We start from the raw sequence: 25,127 nt of genomic DNA on the forward strand, positions 1-25,127 counted from the left end.
TAACCATTTGTACCTTCATCAACACTACATGTAAAACCTTTTAAGCAACCACAGAAATACTGAGGAACGTAAATATGTACTATTTATTATACAAAAATGCAAAAATGTAGATATATATTTACAACGACAATGCAATGACTATGGAAAATTACTATATATGTATATATGTATATATATACATATATATATATATATATATATATATTCATATATATATATATATATATAAGAAATGCAATAATGAATAGGGACGAATCGCAAACATGAAATGCAACCAACTTATATCCATTGCTGAAGAACCGGTAGGAAGGGCTGGAAAACAAGACCATAGAGAATGGAGTGTATTGGCACTTGTGGCCCTCATCAGGAGGATGTAGTGGGAGAGTGGCTGGAGATGCTAGAAGAGGTTCGGCCCAGGAGTAAGTGGTGTGCTGAGACTGGCAGAGGGCACACAATGGAAACTCTGAAAGCAGTTATTGGTATCCGACAAACACAAGGTTACCTGGCACACAGTACACATCCTGCGTGATCGGTGACTCTCATCCTTCTTTGAGCAGTGCTTGCAGGTCTGCCTATTACTAACATACACCGGCATATGTGGCTCCCTCATAGCCTATCCGGATATTCTCATGTGGTAGTTGTGCTTTCTGGCCCTTCTCTAGTGGCACCACTGCAGGCAGCTGGTCTGAAGAGAGGCATGTCACTCTTTGGACAAGGCTCTTCTGACTCCTGGCAAACTTGGAGATCTCCATCCTGAAGGGCTTCAGAGGCATGTCCTTCTTCTTCCCGGCTTTGCAGTCTCTCTTGTAGTGCAACCAGGCATTGCAGATGCAGAGATCCAGAGTATAGCCAAATAGCTTTATGTATCACCATTGTACCCTCATTAATGCCTTGTACAAATGTCAGCATATCTGACTTGTCAATGGCTTCCATTGTAGTCCTTGATGACATCAGGACGAGGGATTGGTACCTCCTTCTGAGTCTTGTAATACTGTTTGGCTGTTTTCATGGGTTCCACACCAACATCTGTGGACAGAATACCATCGGTTGAAAGGAACTCATAGGAACCCCTCTGTGTCTTCTCCATCTCCTTGACAGATAGGAGTGGTGCATTTACAATCCTGTTGATCCTGGCAGTACCAACATACCGAGTGCCAAATTTGTCCCTCAGGTACTTCACCAAGTCTATGTTGGTAAGCCAGTTGTCTGCATAAATGGCAGACTCATTGGGTCTCTTCAAAATCTTGGCAAGTTTAACAGCAACCCAGGTGCTAATTGGCAATAGCTTCTCTTCTTCAGTCAATTTGGTGTGATGGATTGTGAATGTCGATTTCCCTTGGTAGAGAAGAACGTGAATGATGAATCCATCGGCAGAACAACTTATACCCAAACTTGTCTGGTTTGTTCTTGATGCATTACCAAAGACTGCCTGCCTTTATAAGCCACCATGACTTCGTCTATAGACTGGTGAGGGGTCTCTGCTACTTCCTGGAACTGCGAAGTCATTGCTACAAAAAGAGGCCTTACTTTGAAGAAGCAGTCTATAGATGAGCGGGCATTATCGTTGTTGTTGAAATGCAACAGACTTGATAAAATGAAACCTCTTCGATCACATGAAGTTTGCCACCTGTGGGACTCTACTGTCTGTTGCCCAGTAATTCTCTATGCTTGACATGGAGGTGTTGTCCATGTAGATAATAATCTCAATGAAAATGAGGAGTTCATGGCAATCAATGGAGAAGATGGAGCTGACACCCCTCTTTTGTGCATACATTTCCCAGATGTACTCAACGCTGACACAGAGGTGTTGAGGATGATGGAATGCTGCTAGGGGAGGATATGTGATATCCTAATTTTTCCAAATCCACTTGTGTTGGGCCTTCTTGGAGACCCTTGATTTCTTCCTGGGAAGTGAAGATAAGTCCTCTTCCTTCTCCTCATTTGGGAGGGCTTGTGGCTGGACCAGGACTAGAGAAGTGTAATGTAAGTAAAAGAACAAAAGATAATACAAAACATTCATCATCACAAGCACTATTATTCCTACATTAAATGTCCACCCAAATTTAAATGTCACTCAAAACAAAAGTACTTTTAAAAAATAACCACCAACAACATCAGCATTCAATTTTCATGGATAACAGGAACACCAAAATTGATTTGGTAGTATTAGATGTCGTATTCAAATGATCAAAACAAAACAGTTTGCCCTGTAAATGTCCACCAAAACAAGGCTCTTTAAATGTTCACAAAAACAAAAGTCCCTTTAAAATTTTCCAACAACACCAGCTTGCACATTTCATAGATAACAACAATGAAAATAGTTGAATTGGAAGTATAAGGAGTCATATTTATATGAGCAACACAAAACAGCTGGCTCTTTAATTAAACATGCATATACCAAAGGCTTTTTTCCCCTTATAAGGGAGGTAGCCAAAAAACAAAAGTATAAAAACCACTCCCACCCATTCCATCCCTATCACACTCCCCTCCCCTCCACCCTTTTCCTTCCCTCTTATCTTGGCACTTCCAGGATGACGGGTCATCCCTGCATCTTGTCCACTGCCCTGGGTCAGAAGCAGTGTCGCAAGACACAGCACATCCACAGCAAGACCGCTTTATTAAATCGGCGACCCTCCTTCTCCGTCCCCTCATGCAGAAAAGGAGACGGGGGAGAAATCCCCTCGGGCTGCGTTATATTTTTCCCACACATACTCCCTCATCCACTCCACCTCATGCATCACATTATCCATATACAACCATTCTCCACTCACCTCTGTCTTCTGTCCTGTCCTGTCCTTCCTCAACAGACATTCCCCTCTTTCCCAAAGCCCCTTTTACCCCATCCATCCATCTCATCCTAGGTCGCCCCTCATGTTCACTCCTTCCACACCTCTTTTACTAATTAGTCTTTCTTCACTCATTCTTTCCATGTGTCCAAACCATCCCAATACTCTTCCATCCACCCTATCTCCCAACTCACCTTTCCACCCCCGTTCTCATTTCTCACTCTACACAGCCTAGTAACCCCTATCATACCTCTCAGACACCTCATCTCAAACACATTCAAACTCCTTCTCTCTTCCTCTCTTATGTTCCATGTTTGCCCCATACAGTGCTGTTGGCACAATCACTCCTTCATCCAATCTCCTCTTAGCACCCATTCTTAAATGTCTATTTCTCATTACACTTTTTAATCCACCAAGGCATTTACTTGCTCCTCTCAATCTACATTCTACCTCCACTCCTCCCTTTCCTGCCACATTCGCACCCAAGTATCTAAAATTATCCACTTCCTCCAGTCTCTCTCCCTTAATACTCACTTCCAGGCTGCTGCCACTTTCACCCCTTGCACATCTCATCACCTTACTTTTACCCACATTTATCTTCAACTTCCTTCCAAAATATAGGTTTCGTGCTACGAAATGTACGAGCAACTTTGTTGACTTCTTGGCGCCATGATGGTTCCGCCAGTATTGGTCGCTTCAGAGTCATCTGCACAAAACCCCCTAATCCTAGGATGTTCTGATTGGCTGCGTAGAGAGCTGAGTGCTGCTATTGGCTGGAAATCAAACATCCAAGCTCCCACGTGGTGTCTTTGGGAAATATCCACTCACATCTTTGGAGGGCGCCTGGTCCTCACTCAGTTCTTAACGTGCATGGCTTGTCGTGCTCGGTGGATGGTGGACCCCTAGCTCACTAGTGACCGTTATGCTCTCGTCCCGATTTTAGTCGTGGATCTCCTCCCACACCTCAACGCTGGAATACAGAGAAGTCGAACAGGACTTTTTTTTTTTCCAGGAGGAGCTAGATCGCTGGTACCAGTCCTATGTCCCCCCAGAAGACATAGACGACCTACAATTGGACTTCGTCACCGGCAAGCCGTTGCGGAACGAATCGAAGTCGATAGCTCAAAAACAAATAAATAACATGATTATTAAAATAAGATACAAACTTCTAGCTTTTTGAATTACCCTTTATTCTATTATTTCAAATACAGAAATTTGGGGCGAAGCGCAACATTACAGGTAAACCTATAACACAATGATAGGATAAACTTTCGGTAGGTAGCTTGACCGAGAATATATGACACTGGCCTGAAAACGTGCTATTTAGAGGTACACGAGGTGTGTCGGAAAAGTTCCAGGACTGGTGTCACAAAATATTTATTTCAAATCCAAACTATAAACTACAGTTTTTTCCCCTTCGAAGCAATGCCCCTGGAGTCTAACGTACTTTTCCATCCTTCTCTCCCACGCTTGCATGCAGTCCTGGAAGGATTCTACTGGGATCTTCCGCAGTTCCGTCGTCACAGCCTTTTTGATGTCCACGTCTTCAAAATGGGTCCCCTTGAGCTTACGGAAGAGAAGGAAAAAATCACACGGAGCCAGGTCGGGTGAGTTGGGAGGTTGCTCCAAAACGGCCATATTCTTCTCGGCCAGGCCATTGTGAGTTTTCACGTTGTCATGATGAATCAGCCACGAGTTGCCCTCCCACAACTCTCGCCTATTCTAGCGCACTGAACAAAGTAAACGCCACTGTATCTCTTTGTAGACATGCTGGTTGATCGTCTGGCCCTGTGGGGCAAGAACTCGCAGTGAACGATGCCCCTCACAACGAAGAAGGCGATCAACATGACTGGACTTCGACTGTCTTGCTTTTGTCGGCCTTGGCGACGTCGGACTCTTCCACTGTAGGCTCTGGTGTTTGGTCTCCGGGTCGTACTCGAAGATCCATGACTCATCACCGATGATGACTCTCCCTAGCAAGTCTGGTTCGGTTTCAAGGCGCTCGAAGATGTCCTGACACACTTGCATTCGTCGTTCCTTCTTGTCATCGTTCAGCAGTTTCAGCACCATCTTTGCGCAGACTTTCTGCATGTCCAAATTTTCAGTGATAATTTTCCGGACATCCTGAGTCATGCCCAAGTCATCTGCGATCAGTCAGCTGACGATCGCTATGCACCATCTGCCTGACGGCCTCAGTCCTGCTCGTTGAAGACCCTCCGCTCCTAGAGTCGTCTTCCACATCCTTGCGTCCCTCTTTAAATCTTTTGCACCACTCAAAACCACGTGGGCATGACATCGTCTCATCTCCGTGCACTTGCCGCAGCAATCCCAGTGCTTCTGACGGAGTTTTCCACAACCGGATCAGAAACTTCAAGTATTTTCATTGCTCTGTGCTCATTGTTTGACGACCTGAAACAGAAGATATGTATATAAAACTATGTAGACAAAAGCTCAATGGCTGCAGAGAACTGAGATCACAGTTATATACTCCAGGGGGATTATTTTGAAAGGGAAAACTCTTATTTTGTAGTTTGGGCTTGAAACAAGTCTTTTGTGACACCTGTCCTGGAACTTTTCTGACATACCTCGTAAATGACTAATAAGAAAAATGAGTAATCAATTAAGCACGGACACGAGCATCGTGGGTCGTTATGCTAATTTGTGATCCACCGGTGCTTAAGAAAATTATACACACACTCCACGACTCGATAGCGCGGTTGGTAGAGTTCCCGGCTGCCACTAAGGAGGTCCGGGTTCGAATCCCGCCCAGGGCTGAAACAATTTCAGTATCGCTGCGCTGCGAGTGGTTACTCCAGCTCTCGTGGGCGGGGAGTTGTGTGTGTGTGTGTGGTGTGTGTGTGTGTGTGCGTGTGTGTGTGTGCGTGTAAGGTCACAACATTACCCATATATCGGTCATATACGAGCTCTCCCGGGAGTGAAATAACTGTCGATCACGAGTCCAACACGTGATCCAAGACCATGGTGAAACACACACACACACACATACACACGCGTATATATATATATGTATATATATATATATATATATATATATATATATATATATATATATATATATATAATATAATGCCACACAGAACTTCTTCAACTCCGAATCTTATTCCACAACTAATCAGTAGGCGTCCAGAGACCACGACTGTGTTAATTCTAAACCTAATCATTTATATATAACGCACACACTCGGAACTCCTACAACTTCGTATCTTAATCACTAACCAGTGGGCAAGCAGAGGCTAAAACTGTACTAACTCTAAACTTGACTGTTCTGCGTTGTGTTGGGGACGCTTGGCATTCTGTATGGCAACCTGCATGGAGGGCGTTACAGCTTATAATTATATATTGCACTAATCCACATTGCACAAAATCCCCCCATTCTCAAAATCCTTCTATGACTACTAATCTTATTACAATTTATCGTTAATATTTCACAATTCCTCTAAGCGAGGAGCACATATAAGGCCTAACCTGCATGAAGGGCGTCACAGCTTATAATGACACTTCGATGCTTCTTATGGCGCGAACCCTCCTCGAGTGCTCTCCCATTCCTAACTCCCGGAATTGGTTTCGTTCTCCTAAACTCTTATATGTCGTCTCCTACCCAAGCCAATTTCTCACCTCGGGGGTCATCATTCATCTAGAATTCCTGTTTTATATGAATATCCCACTTTCCCAGTTACTCTAAGAATGCGATTTTTTTTTTTTTTTTTTTTTTTTTTTTTTGTCAACGAGTCAGTCCTAGCTCAATATGCATGGACTCGGACAATGGAAACACACCAAGACGGACACATCTCGTCACCCATCAAGCCTAAAGGGTGTGGCAGGGCGGAAAAGGTGGGCCTGTACGTATGAAGAGTCACGTATGCAGTACGATAACCAACATCGACTCAGCAGAGGTCAGACGTCGCTCTTCGCTCCAATTCTCTCAACAGCGCCCATCAATCTTCGCTGGCCGGTCGCCAGGGCCGTTTCTAGCTATAGGCGGTATAGGCGATTGCCTAGGGCCCCCAACCTACCAGGGGGCCCCCGGCCGGCCCAATGGCTAGGTAACGCTACCGAAGGTCAAATATGAGCCTGTGCCTCTCCCGCTCGCCGACGCAAATAAACAACACGCCTCTTGCAGTGTTTGTTATTGTTTGAAATGTTTTGATCGTCTGCTAAAAATACTATCTTGTTAAAAATCACCTATATCTTATTTAATCTAAAGATATAATATGGTAAGCATTAATTGGCTTTATTTATTCATTTATGTGTTCACTAAGCTAGGGCTTATGGCTACAGATGTTACTAATTGTTGATTACAAACTCTTTTTGGCCATTAGCTTACTATTCTTTGTCCAATTGTTTGGCTTTATTTGTCACTGGAATTGGCATCACCAGCGTTCTTGTTTACTCTTTGGTCGCTTCATGCTTAGCTTCTGATAGTGTAAATTTGTAAGTTTGTGTGTTCTGTGACTGTAAGTTGGAATTCCTTTTATTATATTTGTATGCACAATAGGAAATGTTTGTATTCTATGGAATGTTTACCTTTTCCACCTTTTTCAATATTCAATGTTCATATATGTTCATATGTTCAATTTTGTTGATTTTGTATCGATATGTTATCCAATCCCTTATTCATTTATTCGCTTATTTCTTTATTATCAAAATTATGATTATTTATTTTCTCACTTCACCTACCTAATGAAAAAAACACTAGATGGCAGGACCGAGGTTAGCTCAAAAGGAAGTGACAGAAATACATGAATTCTATTCCGTTTGTCGTGTGGTCCGTTTCTCTAGTTCGTATATAATATTAAGATAACCACAGGCTCAACAGTCACCCATCTGTTCACCTTTCAGGTCTACCCGAATTTCGTGTATGTAGAATTATTTTTATTAAGGGGTATTTAAAAGGTTTACACTTTACAGATATCTGTGTTAGGCCTACACTGATAAAAATAATCATATTTATTCTACTCGAATATCGTGTATGTAAAATTGATTCCATGTATTTATAAGGTTTTCACTTAACAGATTTCTGTGCTAGGCCTACATTAGACTCTAAGACTCGCCAATCATCATTCCCGTAATGGCATCAAAACGAATTTATCTCAGCGGAGCAGAGAAACGAAAGAAAAAGAAATTTGACGAAGAAAAATGGTCAAAAGAAAAAGGTAATTCATTATCGTTTATTTAATAATTTAAAGAAACATATTAAAGTTTGGTTTTATTATGTTTTCTGAATGGTGAGTATTATTTTAGACTAACGCCTAATCATCTAAGGAAATTTGTAATTTTGCAGGATCAATTCTAAAATATATTGGAGCTCCAGACAGCAAGCCAGAGGAATATTCTGAACTTCCTGAACAGGATGCTCCAGTGCCATCACATTCATCAGGATCTGTCCAGGAAGCTGTACTGCCACCAAGACCACCACATTCCCCAGAACCACAGAAGGCATCATCTACTTCTGAGCAGCCTCCCATTTATTCTAAACCACTAGATCCTGCTAACTGGCCAACCATTCTGTCTGATGCATTTAGAACGGATGCAGTAGGTAGAGGGCCATTTCAGATTAGTTCTGATTTCACATTTCCCAAAAAAAGAAGACGGAAGAAGTTTCCATTATCATTATTTTTGTAGAACATTGGTTAATGGAGAAAAGATGAAGCGGACTTGGCTTATCTACTCAAAAACAAAAAATGCTCTCTATTGCTTTTGTTGTAAATTATTTTCAACCAAAGAACAAAAGTTAGTGACAGAAGGACTGACAGACTGGAAAAACATAGGCACACTTTTGAAAAGTCATGAAAGCAGTCCAGCACACATAGCGCACATGGCAACCTGGAAAGATTTACAACTCCGTTTGCAAACTGGAAAGACAATAGACCAAGCTGAAAGAACACTATTGGAGGCTGAAAAGAGGCGCTGGAGAGATGTCCTGACTCGCTTAATCGCCATTATCCAATCCTTAGCCGAGAGAAATCTTGCATTTAGAGGTTCATCAAACACGTTACACCAGCAGAATAATGGGAATTTTCTAAAAGAGGTGGAGCTGCTTGCTAAATTTGATCCTGTCATGAAGCAGCACATTGAGCGTGTTGAGAGTGGCCAGTTCAGTCATTCCAGCTACCTTGGAAATATCATCCAAAATGAACTTATTGCTTCAATCAGTACTAAAATAATGGACACAATGGTGACTGAAGTTAAACAGTCCAAATATTATTCAATTATTTTGGACTGTACTCCCGATGTAAACCATCAAGAACAGATGTCAGTTGTCATAAGGACTGTCAAAATGGACAAGAAACCAGAAATTAAGGAACATTTTATGGGGTTCCTTGTAGCTTCTGAAACAACAGGTCTTGGTTTGTCATCTCTAATTATAAAGAAACTGACGGAACTGAATATTCTCCTTGAAGATTGCAGAGGACAATCATATGATAATGGTGCCAACATGAAAGGGAGAAACAAAGGAGTTCAAGCCAGACTTCTTGAGAAGAACCCTCGTGCACTCTATGTTCCATGTGGAGCACATTCCCTAAACTTGATGATATCTGATGCAGCAACAGCTTCAATAGATGCCACTAGCTATTTCGGCACTGTTTAGAAACTGTACAACCTATTTTCAGCCTCACCACAAAGATGGGCAATCCTAAAAGATTATGTCACTGTTGCACTCAAGACCTGGAGTGACACAAGATGGGAGAGCCGTATTAATAGCATAGAAGCTGTGCGGTATCAGGCCTCTAATATAAGGGAAGCTTTGTTGAAGGTCAGGGAAGTGTCTGATCCTCTGACCAAGGTTGAAGCCCAAAGTCTGGCAGAAGAGGTGGGGTCATACCGATTTATCATTTGCACAGTCATATGGTATGACATTCTACACATTGTGAACCATGTCAGTAAGCTCCTGCAGTCTCCTAAAATGCAGCTTGATGTGGCAGTTGACCTCCTTACTAAAGCGAAAACATCTCTGACTAACTACAGAAGAATTGGATTCACTTCAGCTCAAGTCTCTGCTAAAGATATGTGTGAGGAAATGAATGTAGAGGCTGTACTCAAAGAAAAGAGATTAAGAAGTACAAAAAGACACTTTGCTTATGAGGCCGCAGATGAGATCTGCAATGAAGAGGCTAGAAATAACATTCTTTAATGTTGTTGTTGACACTACCATTCAATCCTTAACTGATAGATTTAAAACTCTGAGTGAAGTAAGAGACCAATTTGGAGTGCTGCTCAATTTCCAGAAACTGGATGATCAGTCATTGAACAACCAGTGTGACAAACTATGCAAGACATTAACCTCTGGAAATGAAAGTGACATTGATGGAAAGGAACTGGCTATGGAAGTTAAACACTTACCAAGTTTGCCCTCAGACGAAATGACTGCTCTTGAGCTCCTCACCTTTATCCACAAAAAACATTTTGAGGAATTGTATCCCAATCTGTGGGTTGCACTGAGAATTGCCTGTACTCTGCCTGTGACTGTGGCCTCAGCAGAGAGGAGCTTTTCGAAGCTGAAACTCATCAAGACCTATTTAAGATCATCTATGGGGCAGGAGCGACTCAGTGGTCTTGCAATAATCAGCATCAACCATGAAGTGGGGAAAGACGTGTTGTATGAAGATATCATTGATGATTTTGCTAGTAAAAAAAAAAGCCAGAAAGCAGAGATTTTGAGCCCAATACAATGCAGTTGGTGGTGGTTTGTATTCAGAGACTGTGATGTTAAGTTACTACTATTTTGGAGTGTGGTTTGTATTCAGAGACTGTGATGTTAAGTTACCAATATTTTGAAGTGTGGTTTGTATTCAGAGACTGTGATGTTAAGTTAAAATAAATGTTTAAATAAATAAATATGGTGTAATAGTTACTTGCATCCTTTAACACCATCAAAAGATATAGAAATCGTTTAATTACTGTTTGGCAAACTTCACAGGTATAAATGAAATACCAATCTGTCTAGCTCTCTAACTTTTGAGGGCCCCTAACTGCCTCTTGCCTAGGGCCCCCACAAAGCTAGAAACGGCCCTGCCGGTCGCTGACCGGTCCGGCGCACGTCTGACCTCTTCGTTGACGCTGGCAAGCGGGTTTACACTTAAGACAAATACACCCGTTTCCCAAGTCACGTAATTCTCTGCTTTCGGAGTTGTGCTTGGAAGAAAAGAGATAAACCAACACTCGCCCGCCTGCCCCCTCGCACTGCCGTCGGATCCACTCTCTTGAATACGCTTTGGATATCGCCCATTGCCTCCTTAGAGGCCATACGCCCATTGCCTCATCTGGGGTTAATCAGGAACGTTCAGCCTCACCTGGGGTTAATCAGGAACGCTCAGCCTCACCTGGGTTTAATCAGGAACGCTCAGCCTTACCTGGGGTTAATCAGGAACGCTCAACCTCACCTGGGGTTAAACAGGAACGCGCTGCCTGGTTTCTCGTAAGATACATACACACACCTCTCACTAACATAACCACGCCCCACGCACATCTACATGTACTTTTTCGACTAAAATTTTCTTCCTTTCTTTCTCTTGTACTACATCTCATTTCAGTTTACTTTCCACTAAAGATTTTTCAGTTTCTCAACCTTTCTCTACTACTACGCCTTCTTCCATTTTCTCAACTTATGGTGATTTTAATCGCAGGTGTCGGCGCCGCCGTCCAAGTTCCCTGCCCGCTTCTCCCGAGCCACTACCATCAACCGCCCCTTAATCGCCGACGAAAAAGCGCTTATTGGCAATAGCCCTCTTTCATACACTGCTATCTTTTAATTTTCTTACAGACATTCTTCCCCTTCCACACAAACCGATCCCGCGCCCATAACCATACGTAAGGGAGGGGACGCACAGGGTTGATACCAAGATCTAAGAATATAAGGTCTAACCACTTCCGACCGAATTTCGAGGGAGTTGGCGCAGCGGGCCCGTGAACGTCACCTGGCTGCTCAAAGTGGGGTTAGCGGGTCCTATAGCTGTCAGTTGAAGCTGGTCCGTCGTTCAAAAATGACGTTGCCTTCGCTCGCACTGCTCCACGCAATTAGTTATATTCTGACAAATATTATATAAAGTATATATATAAATATATATAAAATATTATAGTTCCTGTCTATATATATGAATATATAATATATATATAATATATAAAATATTATAGTTCCTGTCTTCCTTGGCGTTTCAGTTTTCTTCAGTGTATCACAAAGAGAAAATGGACTCAGCCAAATGACGTCAGAAGCTGCGCAGAAGAATTCCAACGGTCTGACCTGTATATTTAGACCTTGGTTGATACATCCTATGTCTAATGAGATCCACGAGTACCCTGATTCATGATATACTCCTAACCCTCTAAACCTATATATATATATATATAATCCCAGTATTACAGATATTCTATTTAATATCTTTGTTATTCACTTATTATCTCTCTTGGTTTTATTTCTCTAAGCTTATTGATCAAACTAGTCGTCAAACAATTACTACTACTGTGACGCATCGAGTTCAGGTGAACGCAGCGCTCTCGATCTTTAGACTACCTTTCTCCATTCTTTTCGATCCTGGGTTAGATGACTGGCATCATCTACTGACAAATTCCTCGGGTCTTTTTTTTCATAGTTGACAGCCATGTTGTTGCTTGAACCACTCTTGTTTTCTTTACAGTTCGCCTTGTCTCTTCTAGTACTATTCTGGCAGGCGTCTCTTCGGGCAGTTTTTCCAGATGACCGCACTGTCGTAGTCTTTGAGTCATGATGATGTCACTCCACTGTTGTTGATTTGTTTCCTTGTACAGTCGTTCATTTGATATCTCCCTGGACCATTTGACGTTTATAGCTTCTCTGAGCATTCTTCGATGAAATGACTCTGTAATGCCCAACATGGCACAGCTGCCGCAAAATTGTAATGCCACAATGGTGTCACCAAAATGGCATTTATTCAATTAATGAATGGGTGGACGAAATGTTCATAACGCCTCTGTAAAACAGTGTTCCTTCAAGAGCACCACCTATGAGAAAAATCAACTATAATGGTGATTTGGGAAATATATTAAGTCTAATTATTCTAGTAGTAACGCTGCCACAATACAACATAAATTGACTAGTACTTTTTGAATAAACACTATTTTATTCCATTCTCCTCCTTTAAGGCCGTTTTGATGTTACCTGTAGTAGCGGTATCCAGGCTGGGTAATTAAAGAATATTTCAAGTTTTCAATCAGTTGTTAAAATGTAACAAAAATATATGTAGGTCTTATATTCAATAATTAGTCACAATTTATTTAAAATTGTTTGACCTGAACTAAAACCCATCATGGATGATTATCTTCGAAACAATGATGTACTTTGTAGCTTTATATAATTCGACGCCTAATGACGTAGTTAGGTTACATAATTCAACGCCTAATGGCGTGGTTAGAACATGTATTTTTACGATCCCTTCTGGGCACTTATCCAAATGTTTATTTCACCTACTTCCTATCAAACCTAAACCAAAAAATCCAATTAGCCACAAAATTAATTTTTACTCACAAGTATTATAAATACACTACACTGGAAAACCAGACAAAAAATAAGCTAAATTTATGAATTTGTGATACATGATTTATAAACATAAAATATAAAACTGAAACTATCATTACAGGCATATCAAATGTTATATATCGTATATGTGTGTGTGTGTGTGTGTGTGTGGACACAATACAGCGGCAGCCCCCAAAATATATATAATAATAATAATAATAATTCCTGGCTACAGCCCTGAACGCTTTTCAATATCTTTGGGAGAGAACACCCTCAGCCACAATTACACTTTACAGATTTCACATTTTCCATAATAGATTCTTTCGATCACATGCTCTAATACCCCAAGTTTGTTTTTGCATTCACTTGTAATTTTTCAACTCCCTCAACCCATTTTCTCCCTGTTATGATGGGGATTCCAGGGTTGAGACTCACTTCACTCAATAACTTGTACTAATATTTATTAATGTATTCTCAGATATTTCAATATCTTGAATGAGAACATTGACATACCTGTTACGAAGGAGACTTTAGGCTTGGGACTGATTCAAGCTACGTACACGATACAGAACATGGCTAGCAAACGTGTTCGTATCCATGTACAAAACTACCGACTACCCCTTCACACTATCACTCAAGACTTCGTTATCTCGTTTCTTGATAGAATATCTAGATTACATAAATTCCCTATATTATTCCTCTAATGAAATCTTGAATTGGAGGTTGGGAAGTTTTCTCATTCTCCTAAATCTTAGGTTTCTAATCGTTAACATCCGAATGCGTTCTAATGACGTCACGGAGGGATGGAGCTACAGCGTACCCATAATGCTTAACGATCTCGCTTATAGAATCTTCTAGAAAAATGTAGTTAAACGAAAATAACATTAATCTATAATTTCTGGCTTTACACTAGGATTTGGTTGTTTTGAGTTACTCTGCCATAAAGTTGGTTAACCACTTATTGTCATTGTTATGTCTGTCTCAATTATAATTTTGGATTGTTTACAAAGGATTGCAAAGGAGGAGCATGTCAACAGGAGACCTTTTAGTCCATAGTTAGGTCAGATGAGAAAAAGACATGATAAAAATTATAATGTAAATAATATGGCAAATAAAATATATGCATATAGTTAAATAATAAACAGATAAATAGCAAATAATACTAAATTGACAGGTAAGTAAAAAGTGAAAATCAAGTAAATAATAATAAAGACAAATAACAACAAATATAAAATAAATGGCAGGCATTATAACTTCTTGCTTAGGTGTTTCTCTAAACGAATCTTAAAAGCTTCGAACTGAACAACATTGCACTGCTTCTGCAGAAAGTTTATTCCATTCATTAACTACAGGGTTGGCAAACTTGTTCCTACCCACTTCCAAATTAAATCTACTTCCTGACAGTTTGAGACCATTGTTTCTTGTCGGATTATGTGAAAATTTGATCAATTTTGATTTTGTCAATTTCCTTTGGAATCTTAAAGACCTGTATCAATTCACCTCTGAGTCTTTTCTTTTTTAGGGAAAAGATTCATATGTTTTGGTAAATTTTTGTATGAATTTTGATATTCGGTAACAGTTTTGTGGCTCGCTGTTGTACTTTTTCCAATCTGTCAATGTCTTTAATGAGATTCGGTGACCATACGGAAACAGCATATTCCAAATGTGGATGAACTAACGATTTATATAGCTTTTTAATGGAAGATGGACTTTTGAAATCAAAAGATCATGCAATCAGTCCTAGAATCTTATTTGCTTTCTCAGAGGCTGAAATACACTGCTTAGATGATTTGAGATTATTAAAGATAATTATGCTAAGATACTTTTCACTATCCACTTTTATTAACAAATTTCCAATTAACTTGTAATTGTACTGTTATTTTTATCAATGTGCATAACCTTGCATTTACTTGTGTTATTTCATTGGCCACTTTTCAGACCATAGCTGTTATACAAATCTTCTTGAATATCTAATCAGTTTAAGTGATTATTTGCCACTCCGCACATTTTTGTATCATCAGCAAATTTGGAGACAATGTATTTTAGTCCGTGGTCTATATAATTCATATATACTAAAAATAGAAGTGCCCCAAGAACGGAACCCTGCGGAACTCCATCAAGAAGTTTTGCCATTTAGAACAACTCTGTTTTCGATCATTCAACCAATTACTAGTCCAACTTAATAGGCTACCAATTATGGCTCTCATTATTGCTTTTTTTTTATCATTCCAGCATTTGTTGTGTACTGGTAGTGGCCTTCTGAAATTGATGTTGGTTGAGTGAAGTAGGCATTTCCAATCTAATTTTACTATCACCACCACCATCCTCAATTTTACATATCACACTATTGCTCTGCTGGAAGTGCAGTATCATCCACAAACAACAACTGGATCACATCCCATTTCTTTTCACCAGCTCCAATGGTCTAGCACCCTTGCATTTACTTACCTCACCTCCCCATCCCTGTACAGGTTGAACAGCCACAGCAACATTGCACAACCCTCAAGTAGCCCCACCTTCACCACAAAATATGCTCTCTTATCCTTTTCAACCCTAATACAAGGTTTACTATTTACAGAAAAGCATCCTATAGTGAAAATGACAATTCCTTCAGCAATATTAAGAATTTTTCATTGTCTTTTGAGAGAAGTCTCTACTCCCTAGATATTTCTGACAGCAGGAAAGATGAGTGGATAGACAGCATAGTTATGGGCTATAAATTTGAACTGGAATATCTCTTTGAAGTTTTCATATTGGTGCATCAGTGTTACTTACCAGTGTGCATGTTGGTTCTGAAATATTGTCTTCAGTCGCCCCTCCCCCCAAAAAAAGAGGGTATGTGACACATTCAATATTTCTGCTATGCCCGAAGGGATTTCTCCCCGTCCTCTCCTTGTATGCAAGGGGGGACGGAGAGGGGGGGGTCGCCGATTAAATTAAACGGCCTTGCTGTGGATGTGCTGTGTCTTGCGACACTGCTTCTGACCCAGGGCAGTGGGCAAGGTGCAGAGATGACCCGTCATCCAGGAGGTGCTCAGATGAGAGGGAGGGTGGGAGGGGTGTGGAGTGTATTTAGGGATGAAATGGGTGGGAGTGTTTTTATGCCTTTCCCTTTTTGGCTACCTCCCTTGAAAGGGGGAAAAAGCCTTGGTATATGTATATATGTATGTTTATACACAAAATACTCTACTGCAGCACACTGACACCATGCCTCCTAGATGACAGCTTCATAAACAAAAAAATCTACAACATAAAAAAAGTATATATTTTTTTTAATTTCAGCCCAAGTACTAGTAAAAAGGTTATGGCGATTTGTATAGAGATAAAATTATTCTTTACTTGACAAGTTAGATACATTATTTTAGATTGTTCATACACTGTATAAAAATGAAAGCTTCACTAATAACATACCAATCTGTTCTAGCAAATGACAGTATTTTTGCATTTATTCCTATACTGTATGCCCTATCTTCTTTTTTTTTTTTTTTTTTATTCTGTGTAACTTCTTTGTTATTTCCTAATTATTTCTCCTGGCTTAATTTTTCAAGGCTTATCACATAAATTTAATAAAAAATTAAAAAACAATATCTATCACTTGTTTTGAATAAGGTTTTAAAAAAGCCCATTTAGTATAATTTTATGAGAATCTCACCCCATCTTTTAGCTCCCCATGCATGTTCTGTATGTGAATATCATTATTGCTGGGTGGTTACCATAAAATTTCTTCTACCTTTCTGAGATCTATATGTTATTAATATATTATTATTCTCCACCAATTTTCTCCTATTCTTTTCTTCCCAACTGTGCATTCCTCTGTAGGTGTTTCTTCCTTTTTATAATTCTAAAATTTCATATCAAACAGCTTGGGGCAATCAACACAATTACTATTCATCAAACACAATGATGATGCACAAAGAATGAATGAAGTAGACGACAATTTGGGGATAGGATCAGCAATTGACTTTGGTAAGTACTAAAACATATTCCAGTAAAATTAGACACCTTTAATTTACAAAGTTCTTACACTTTAACAGACTGATCCATCTAAAAATACTACAATCATATTTGTTTCCCTTTCCCTTGTATTGCTGAACTATACATGCACCCCAGTTCACTGGAACCCTTCCCTCAGGCATAGATTAAACAACCTTCTTTGCCATTACAGTTCCACTACTCTCTTCATTAGACACTCCATGTGACAACCATCTAACCAAGCTCCAATCACAGTTATTTATCTGGAACCACCCACTGCTATAATCAGTCTCCCTATCCCCCTCTACATTCAACAAAACCTGAAATACTAATAAATGAATCAAAAAAACTACTGACAAATCCGAAAATATATTTTTGCTATAAGGATGAGACAGGAAAAAAAAAAAAAAAAAAAAAAAAAAAAAAAAAAAAAAAAAGAGTATGTAGTGGTGATATGGTCTCTTCCTAAAGTGGATGATAAATAAAAAACACTGTACCTACAAATGTTGAAGGAAAGAAGAAAATATGGAGACTTGATAGCAGTGTTCTGATGATCATTATAGGTATAAAACAGACCTCTTGGTCTAGGCCATTAATCATGAGTCCACGGGAACAAATTGATAAGGACCTTATGTCTAATGGAACTCAAGAAATAGTTTCCTATACAGCCATGTCAACTGGACTGGCTTAGAATATGGTATTGACAAGCTCAACCCATAAGCACATTCAAAACTAAATGCTTGCATGATAGTTGGAAAAAAAGAGACAGGATCCCAAGTGTAGCTCCTTTCTTTTATATTACAATTAGGTACACACACACACACAAAAGTAACAAGCCAACATAATAATACATACATACACAGGAAGGCCTTATCCTTCTTATATGAAGGATGGCTGAGTTATAGCAAACACCCTTTACCCAACCATAATCCTATTCATTGTCCCTACTATCTTAGTTCCTTGGATCAGAGGCAATGACACAGTTCCTCCAAAGCAGGGTCTATCAGCTGGTGCTAGTTTATCCACACCACTTCAATGACAATCCCCACCTTATCTACTTCAGAAATTTACAAAGCAAAGAATGTCAAACCTTTGGGCTCTGTCATATCTTCATTCATTTACAACTATTCTCCAGCCACTCTTATCTTTTACAAAGGAAGATCATGCCAACAGTCCCTTCTTTGCCCAACAGTTCTCCTGCATCCAGTGCCTTTACCCCGTCCATCCACCTAATTCTCAGTCTTCTGCAAAAGTTCCTTTTACCCACTTTTGCTTTCTGCATTTTTTGCTTGTCTTTCATCACTCGTTCTTCCCTTATGCCCAAACTATCTCAGCATTCTTTGATCAACCCTGTCGGCCAGCTCTCTACCCTTATTTGAATAACAATACCTATACCAAAAGGTCCCTTTCCCTTTATGAGGGATGGTCAGTTACAGTTTGTTTGCTTATACACAAAAAATTGGAAGAAATTATTTAGACCAGATGTCACAATTTTTTTTTTCAGTGGGCCAGTTAACTGAATGATGAGCACAGGTCACATAACCATTTTGTTTAATACAATACAATGAATACACAAAAAATAAAGACAACCAGAATTTTCATTTGCCAATTCAGAAAATACATAGAAAATAAAGACAACAAACATGTCTATTTACCAAAAAGTTGATGAAATATATATATATATATATATATATATATATATATATATATATATATATATGTAAGGAGGATAAAGTGTAATGGGAAGTAGACATTTCGGAATGGATGCTAGGAGGAGACTGTTGGCAGCACTGTATGGGGCAGAAACATGAAACATAAGAGAGGAAGAGATAAAGATTTTAAATGTGTTTGAGATGAACGGTCTGAGAAGTATAGTAGAGGTTATTAGGCTAGACTGAGTGAGAAACCAGAAGGTGAGGAGAGGAGTGGGGGTGGAAAAGGAATTGGGAGATCGGGTTGATGAAAGAGTATTGGAATGGTTTGGACACATGGAAAGAATGAATGAAGAAAGATTGGTAAAAGAAGTATGGAAGGCAGAGGTGGATGTAGTGAACATGAGGGGGCGACCGAGGATGAAATGAATGAATGGGGTAAAAGGGGTGCTGGGAAAAAGGGGGATGTCTGTTTAGAAAGGAAGGGATAAGACAAGATAGGGATGTGTGGGAGATGAGGGGCTAGGGAGTATGTGTAAACGATATTTTGACACAGCCTGAAGGGATTTCTTCCCGTCTTCTCTTTTTCTGCATGAGGGGACAGAGATTAAGTGAAGTGGCCTTGCTATGGATGTGCTGTGTCTTGTTGCACGGCTTCTGACCCAAGGCAGTGGGTAGGATGCAGGGATGACCTGTCATCCAGGAGCCATGAAAAGAGGGAGGGAGGGAGGGATGGTGAATGGGAGTGAAGTGCGTGGGAATGAAATAGGCGGGAGTGGAATAATGCCTTTTGACTTTGGCTACCTTCCTTGTAAGGGGGAAAAAGCCCTTGGTCGTATGTATATACATTTGGCAATGGGGTGGATGAACTGACCTTGTGGGCTGTAGTTTGGTGACTCCTGGTTTAGGCTAAGAGAATTTTGGGTAAGCCTGGAGACCAAGTGTCAAGACCTGTAAGGCTGCATCTCCCGATGGAGGGGAGTGGGTTAAAAGCTTAAGAAAGTGGACATCATCCATCTATGAATACCACCATCATTAACAGGTACCTGTTTATTATACCACAATCCTACATGCTCCAATATCAATGAAATCACTGCAGTTCCATCTTCTTAGGTGTTTTTTTAAGTACCTATACATCCACTCTCCTAATTTTCATACTAATACATATAAATACTTTTATATTTTCTTAAATTCATTTGAATAAATTTAATAATTCAAGGGATATCTCCCTGTCTTCTCCATTTATGCTTGAGAGGATGGAGAGGGTGTTGCCAATTTAATGAAGCGGCCTTGCTGTGGATGTGCTGTGTCTTGTGACACTAACTTCTGACCCAGGGCAGTGGGTGAGATGCAGGGATGACCAGTCATCCAGGAGGAACCAAGATAAGAGGAAGGGATGGGGGTGGATGCGAGTGGAATATGTGGGGATGGAATGGGTGGAAATGGATTTTATGCCTTTGATTTTTGGCTACCTCCCTTGTAATGGTGAAAAACCCTTGTATGTATATAAGTAATAATTAAAATAAATGTTCTACATTTATTCTGAAAAGAATTTGAACTTCAATCCTAAGGCACAAACATTTTCATGCGGTACCTAAATAGTTTCTTCCATAAGATTTTCAACAGGAAACAAGTAAATTTCCTTTATCTGTTCTTATGCCTACGTAGGATGTCACTTCCTTCTGAAATGCACTAGATATTAGCACATTTCAATTTAACATTATTATTAGCAGTGAGGTGGCTTGGCATGGGAGAAGGGCATCTTTGCTACTTTCATTCCTGATTGTTTCAACCATGAAAACAGATTTCTATCTACAGACCAGGCTTCTTCCCTTTTATAAAGTAGCTAGCCAAAACAAGCACCCAGCCTTCAAGCATCTCACACCCATTTCAAATATCTAATAGCTATAATATAGAAACCTTTTCCTTCACATTCATTTCAACTACATTTTTTTTTTCTTAACTGCTGCCTACTAACCTAATTACCCAAAAGAATAAGTGGTAACAGCAAGGGCCTGTATCAAATGACCTTGGTTCTGTACACACACACAAAGTTTGGCTTTAGTTCTGGATGGTCATGAGTGACGAAATTTTTACTTGAGTCATTGAGAGAGACTGGTGGATGGACTGTGTGTACCTCGACCTAGAGCAGGCATTTGATAAAATGCCTCACAGTTGGATTATGTGGAAATTGGAGCATACTGGAGGACTGCAAGGCAAACTACTAGAATAGATGAAAGACTTTTTGAAGTAAAGATACATGAGGACAGTAGTAAAGGATAAGATGTCAAGATGGAGTGCATTAATAAGTGGAGTTCCACAAGGCTCAGTGCTCACACCAATAATGTTTTTTGTCTATGTCTATGACATGATGGAAGGAACAAGCTATGCCAACATGTTTGCAGATGACGCAAAAATCAAGAGAAAGAGTGAAAATCAAGGAGGATGGTAGACTATTGCACAAATATCTAGACACTAAATTGCATGGAGCAAAGAATGGGAAATGGAATTCTATTTCTATCTATCCATATACTAAGGACCTCCCCCTTACACAGGAGGTAACCAAGTCAAAAGTACCCACACCCACCTATTCCACTACCATTTCCTCCCTCTACTCTTAGCTCACAGATGATGGGTCATCCCTGTATCCCAGCCACTGCTCTGGATTGGATTGGATTTATGGAATTTATGGCTCGATGGCCAAGCGAGCCACTGCTCTGGGTCATAAGCAATGCAGCAAAACAAGGCCACTTCACATAATTGGCGACCCCCACCTCTGTTTTGTCATGTAGAAATGAAGTTCAATACCATTGAAAAAAATGTTCAATACCAAAAATATATTAGATACTGGAAATAGGCAATAGTGGCAAAAAACTATTCATAAACTCCTTGGGAAGTGAACCCATTGAAAAAGCAAAAAAGGAAAAAAACTTGGGAGGGTTGATGAAAGACCTTGTCATGTGACAGACATATCAGCAGGATTGTGGGAAAGACATACAGACTAATGCAGAAGATTAAAGTGGCATTTGACTATATAAATTAAGAGATGATGAAATAAAAAACTCATATAAACCCTGATCAGTCTAAGACTGAAATATGTATCTGTAGTATGGTCCCCACACAGAGTGAAGGATATAAGCAAGATCGAGAATTCAAAATGCAGTAACCAAACTGGTCTCCAGCCTGGCAGATAAACTAAACGAGGAGAGACTAAAAGCACTGGGTCTGCCAACTTTGAAAGATTGAAGAGAAAGAGGTCATTGGAGCAAATTAAGAAAAACTACATGCCTAAAGGATAAAAAAATACATTTTCCATATAGGTGTGTAAATACATGGAATAGCTTAGGTGATATAGCCTAAGCTCAAACAATACATGAGTTCAAATCTAAATATAATTGATATCAAGGGTAAAGATTAAGTTGGAATTGTACATGAATGGGTAGGTATGATAAGAAATTAGTGAAGAAGAGGCTTGACCCAACCAGTGTTGTTCCTTTCCTGTATACTACAATTAGGTAAATACACTTTGGATGAGTCAGGGAGGAAAAATTGTAATTTTAATCATGACATTATGGCAGCAGCAAGGGCAATGTGAAGCTCCTAGATGCTTACCGACAGTATGGACAGGAATAAAGCAAAACTATACAGGGTCTGAGTAGAGGCAAAACATTGCTGATTCCAGCTTTTGGAGAGAATCAGAGAGGGAAAATAGTGGTTTTCATCTCTGAACTCGCTGATGACAGGAAACAAAAGATCAAAATTCATTTTAGTTTGGAGGTGGAGTGTGGATTGGGAGAGGCATGTGGGTTCCTTGTGGGATTGGGAAGTGTGGTAAGATGTAGATGTTTAGGGGTAGGTGCTGGGAGGGGGTTGTGTGTGTGTGTGATTGTGCTGACAGGACTGTGTGGGGCAGAAACATGGAACATGGGAGGGGAGGAGGAGTTTGAGTGTAGGGTGGGGTGCCTGGAAGGTGTGGTGAGGAGTTGCTGGGTTGGATGGAGTGAGAAGCGAGGTGGTGAGGAGGGAAACCGGGGTGGAAAGGGAATTGGGAGATCGACTGGGGGTGGGATGGATGGATGGGGGAACAGAGAGTGTGGGTGGGTGGTTGTGTGTGTGGATGATGCTGCTGTGATGCAAGGAAGGGAGTGGGTGGGGGATTGGGGAGTGAGTGTGGGTGGTGTTTTGGTGTGGCCTGAAGGGATTTCTCCCTGTCTTCTCTTTTTCTACATGAGGGGATGTAGAGGGGGAAGGTTGGTGATTAAATGAGGCAGCCTTGCTGTAGATGTGCTGTGTCTTGCTACATTGCTTCTGACCTAGGGAGGTGGGCAAGATGCAGGGATGACCTATCATCCAGGAGCCAAGATCATCCAAGGAAGAGAGGGGGGTGAATGGGTGTGGAGTGTGTGGGAATGAAATGGGTGGGAGTGGTTTTATGCCTTTGACACTGGTTACCTCTATTGCAAGGGGGTAAAAATCCTTTGTGTGTGTATATGTATATAGATGGGCAGAATATTTTAGGGAGTTGCTGAATGTGAAGGAGGATAGGGAAGGAAAGATAGCTGCAGTGGGAAATACGAAGAAAATGAGAGTGATGAGTGAGGAGAATGGAGGAGAAATAAGGAAGGATGAGGTGAAGGCAGTTGTAAAGATGATGAAAGCAGGTAAGGCACCTGGTCTGGATGGATGTCATGCAGAATGTCTGAAAAAGGGAGGTTCAGTGATGGTGGACTGGTTGGTGAGATTATTTAATGTTTGCTGGAGAGAGGGTAGAGTACCGGAGGACTGGAGTAGTGCCTGTATAGTTCCTCTTTACAAGGGAAAAGGGGACAAGTGTGAATGTAGTAATTTCAGAGGGATTAGCCTGTTGAGTGTAGTAGGGAAGGCTTATGGGAGAATCTTAATTGAGAGGATTAGGAGAGGAACAGAAGGAGTAATTGGTGAGGAACAGTGTGGATTTAGGACGGGTAGAGGTTGTGTAGATCAGATCTTTGTGGTAAGACAGATATGTGAGAAAGCTATAGGAAAGGGGAAGGATGTTTTTTGGGCTTTTATGGATCTGGAAAAGGCTTATGATAGGGTAGACAGAAAGGCACTGTGGGAGGTTATGCAGATTTATGGGATAGGAGGAAAGCTTTTGGGAGCTGTCAAGAGTTTTTATGTGAGTAGTAGAGCATGTGTTAGGATTGGAAATGGAGAGAGTGAGTGGTTTGAAGTAAAGGAGGGACTTCGTCAAGGATGCGTTATGTCGCCCTGGCTGTTCAACTTATACATGGATGGGGTGGTGCGAGAGGTGAATGCTAGGGTAGTGAGTCAGGGATTGGAGATGGTAAAAGAAAATGGAGAAAAGTGGGAGGTGAGCCAGCTGTTGTTTGCGGACGACACTGCGCTTGTGGCAGGGTCAGAGGAGGGATTGAGGAAGCTGGTGGCAGAGTTTGGGAGAGTATGTGATAGAAGAAAGCTAAAGATAAATGTGGGTAAAAGTAAGGTGATGAGATGTACAAGGGGTGAAAGTGGCAGTAGAGTGGAAGTGAACATTAAGGGAGAGCGACTGGAGGAAGTGGATAGTTTTAGATACTTGGGTGCAAGTGTAGCAGGAAAAGGTGGAGTGAAGGTGGAGGTTGAATGTAGATTGAGAGAAGCGAGTAAATGCCTTGGTGGTTTAAAGAGTGTAATGAGAAATAGACATTTGGGAATGGATGCGAAGAGGAGACTGTATGAAGGAGTGATTGTGCCAACAGCACTGTATGGGGCAGAAACGTGGAACATAAGAAGAGAGAAGGAGTTTGAATGTGTTTGAGATGAGGTGTCTGAGAAGTATGGTGGGGGTTACTAGGCTAGATAGAGTGAGAAATGAGGAGGTGAGGAGGAGAACAGGGGTGAAAAAGGATTTGGGAGAGAGGGTTGATGAAAGAATATTAGGATGGTTTGGACACATGGAAAGAATGAGTGAAGAAAGACTAGTAAAAGAGGTATGGAAGGCAGATGTGGAGGGAGTGAACATGAGGGGACGTCCTAGGATGAGGTGGATGGATGGGGTGAAGGGGGCTTTGGGGAAGAGGGGAATGTCTGTTGAGGAAGGAAGGGAGAGGACGGAAGGCAGAGGTGAGTGGAGAATGGTTGTATATGGATGATGTTGTGACTGCATGAGGAGGAATGGGCGGGGGGGTGGGGGGTGGGGTAGTATGTGTGAGTAAATTTTGACGCAGC

At 40.7% G+C, this 25,127-nt stretch overlaps 2 protein-coding genes across 3 annotated transcripts in view; one reads left to right on the plus strand and one right to left on the minus strand.

Moving 5' to 3' along the window:
- Positions 1-4,017: 4,017 nt before the first annotated feature.
- The window catches only part of Caf1-105 (chromatin assembly factor 1, p105 subunit), a 92,225-nt gene continuing 71,115 nt past the window's right edge, over positions 4,018-25,127 (minus strand). The window contains exon 13 of the mRNA XM_076198929.1: positions 4,018-5,195. The gene's annotated coding sequence lies outside the window, so the exon portion shown is untranslated. The remainder of the gene's footprint in view (positions 5,196-25,127) is intronic.
- On the plus strand, positions 6,773-10,643 carry LOC143033457 (zinc finger MYM-type protein 1-like). 2 transcript variants are annotated; one of them, XM_076198926.1, is made up of 3 exons: positions 6,773-7,021; positions 7,821-7,960; positions 8,089-10,643. In XM_076198926.1, the coding sequence occupies exon 3, from the start codon at positions 8,452-8,454 to the stop codon at positions 9,394-9,396; it is 945 nt and encodes a 314-aa protein (XP_076055041.1). In that variant the 5' UTR covers positions 6,773-7,021; positions 7,821-7,960; positions 8,089-8,451; the 3' UTR covers positions 9,397-10,643. The 2 variants fall into 2 exon arrangements, with proteins under 2 accessions (XP_076055041.1, XP_076055040.1); XM_076198925.1 differs by lacking the exon at positions 6,773-7,021 and having other exon boundaries at positions 7,078-7,960.

Source organism: Oratosquilla oratoria, chromosome 15 (genome assembly GCF_046742065.1).
Source record: "Oratosquilla oratoria isolate Oo_2021 chromosome 15, ASM4674206v1, whole genome shotgun sequence".
Classification (NCBI taxonomy): Eukaryota; Metazoa; Arthropoda; class Malacostraca; order Stomatopoda; family Squillidae; genus Oratosquilla; species Oratosquilla oratoria.

Bases quoted from the DNA above. Each gene is read 5' to 3' on its own strand.
- LOC143033457 (XM_076198926.1), top strand. From the start codon at position 8,452: ATGAAGCGGACTTGGCTTATCTACTCAAAAACAAAAAATGCTCTCTAT.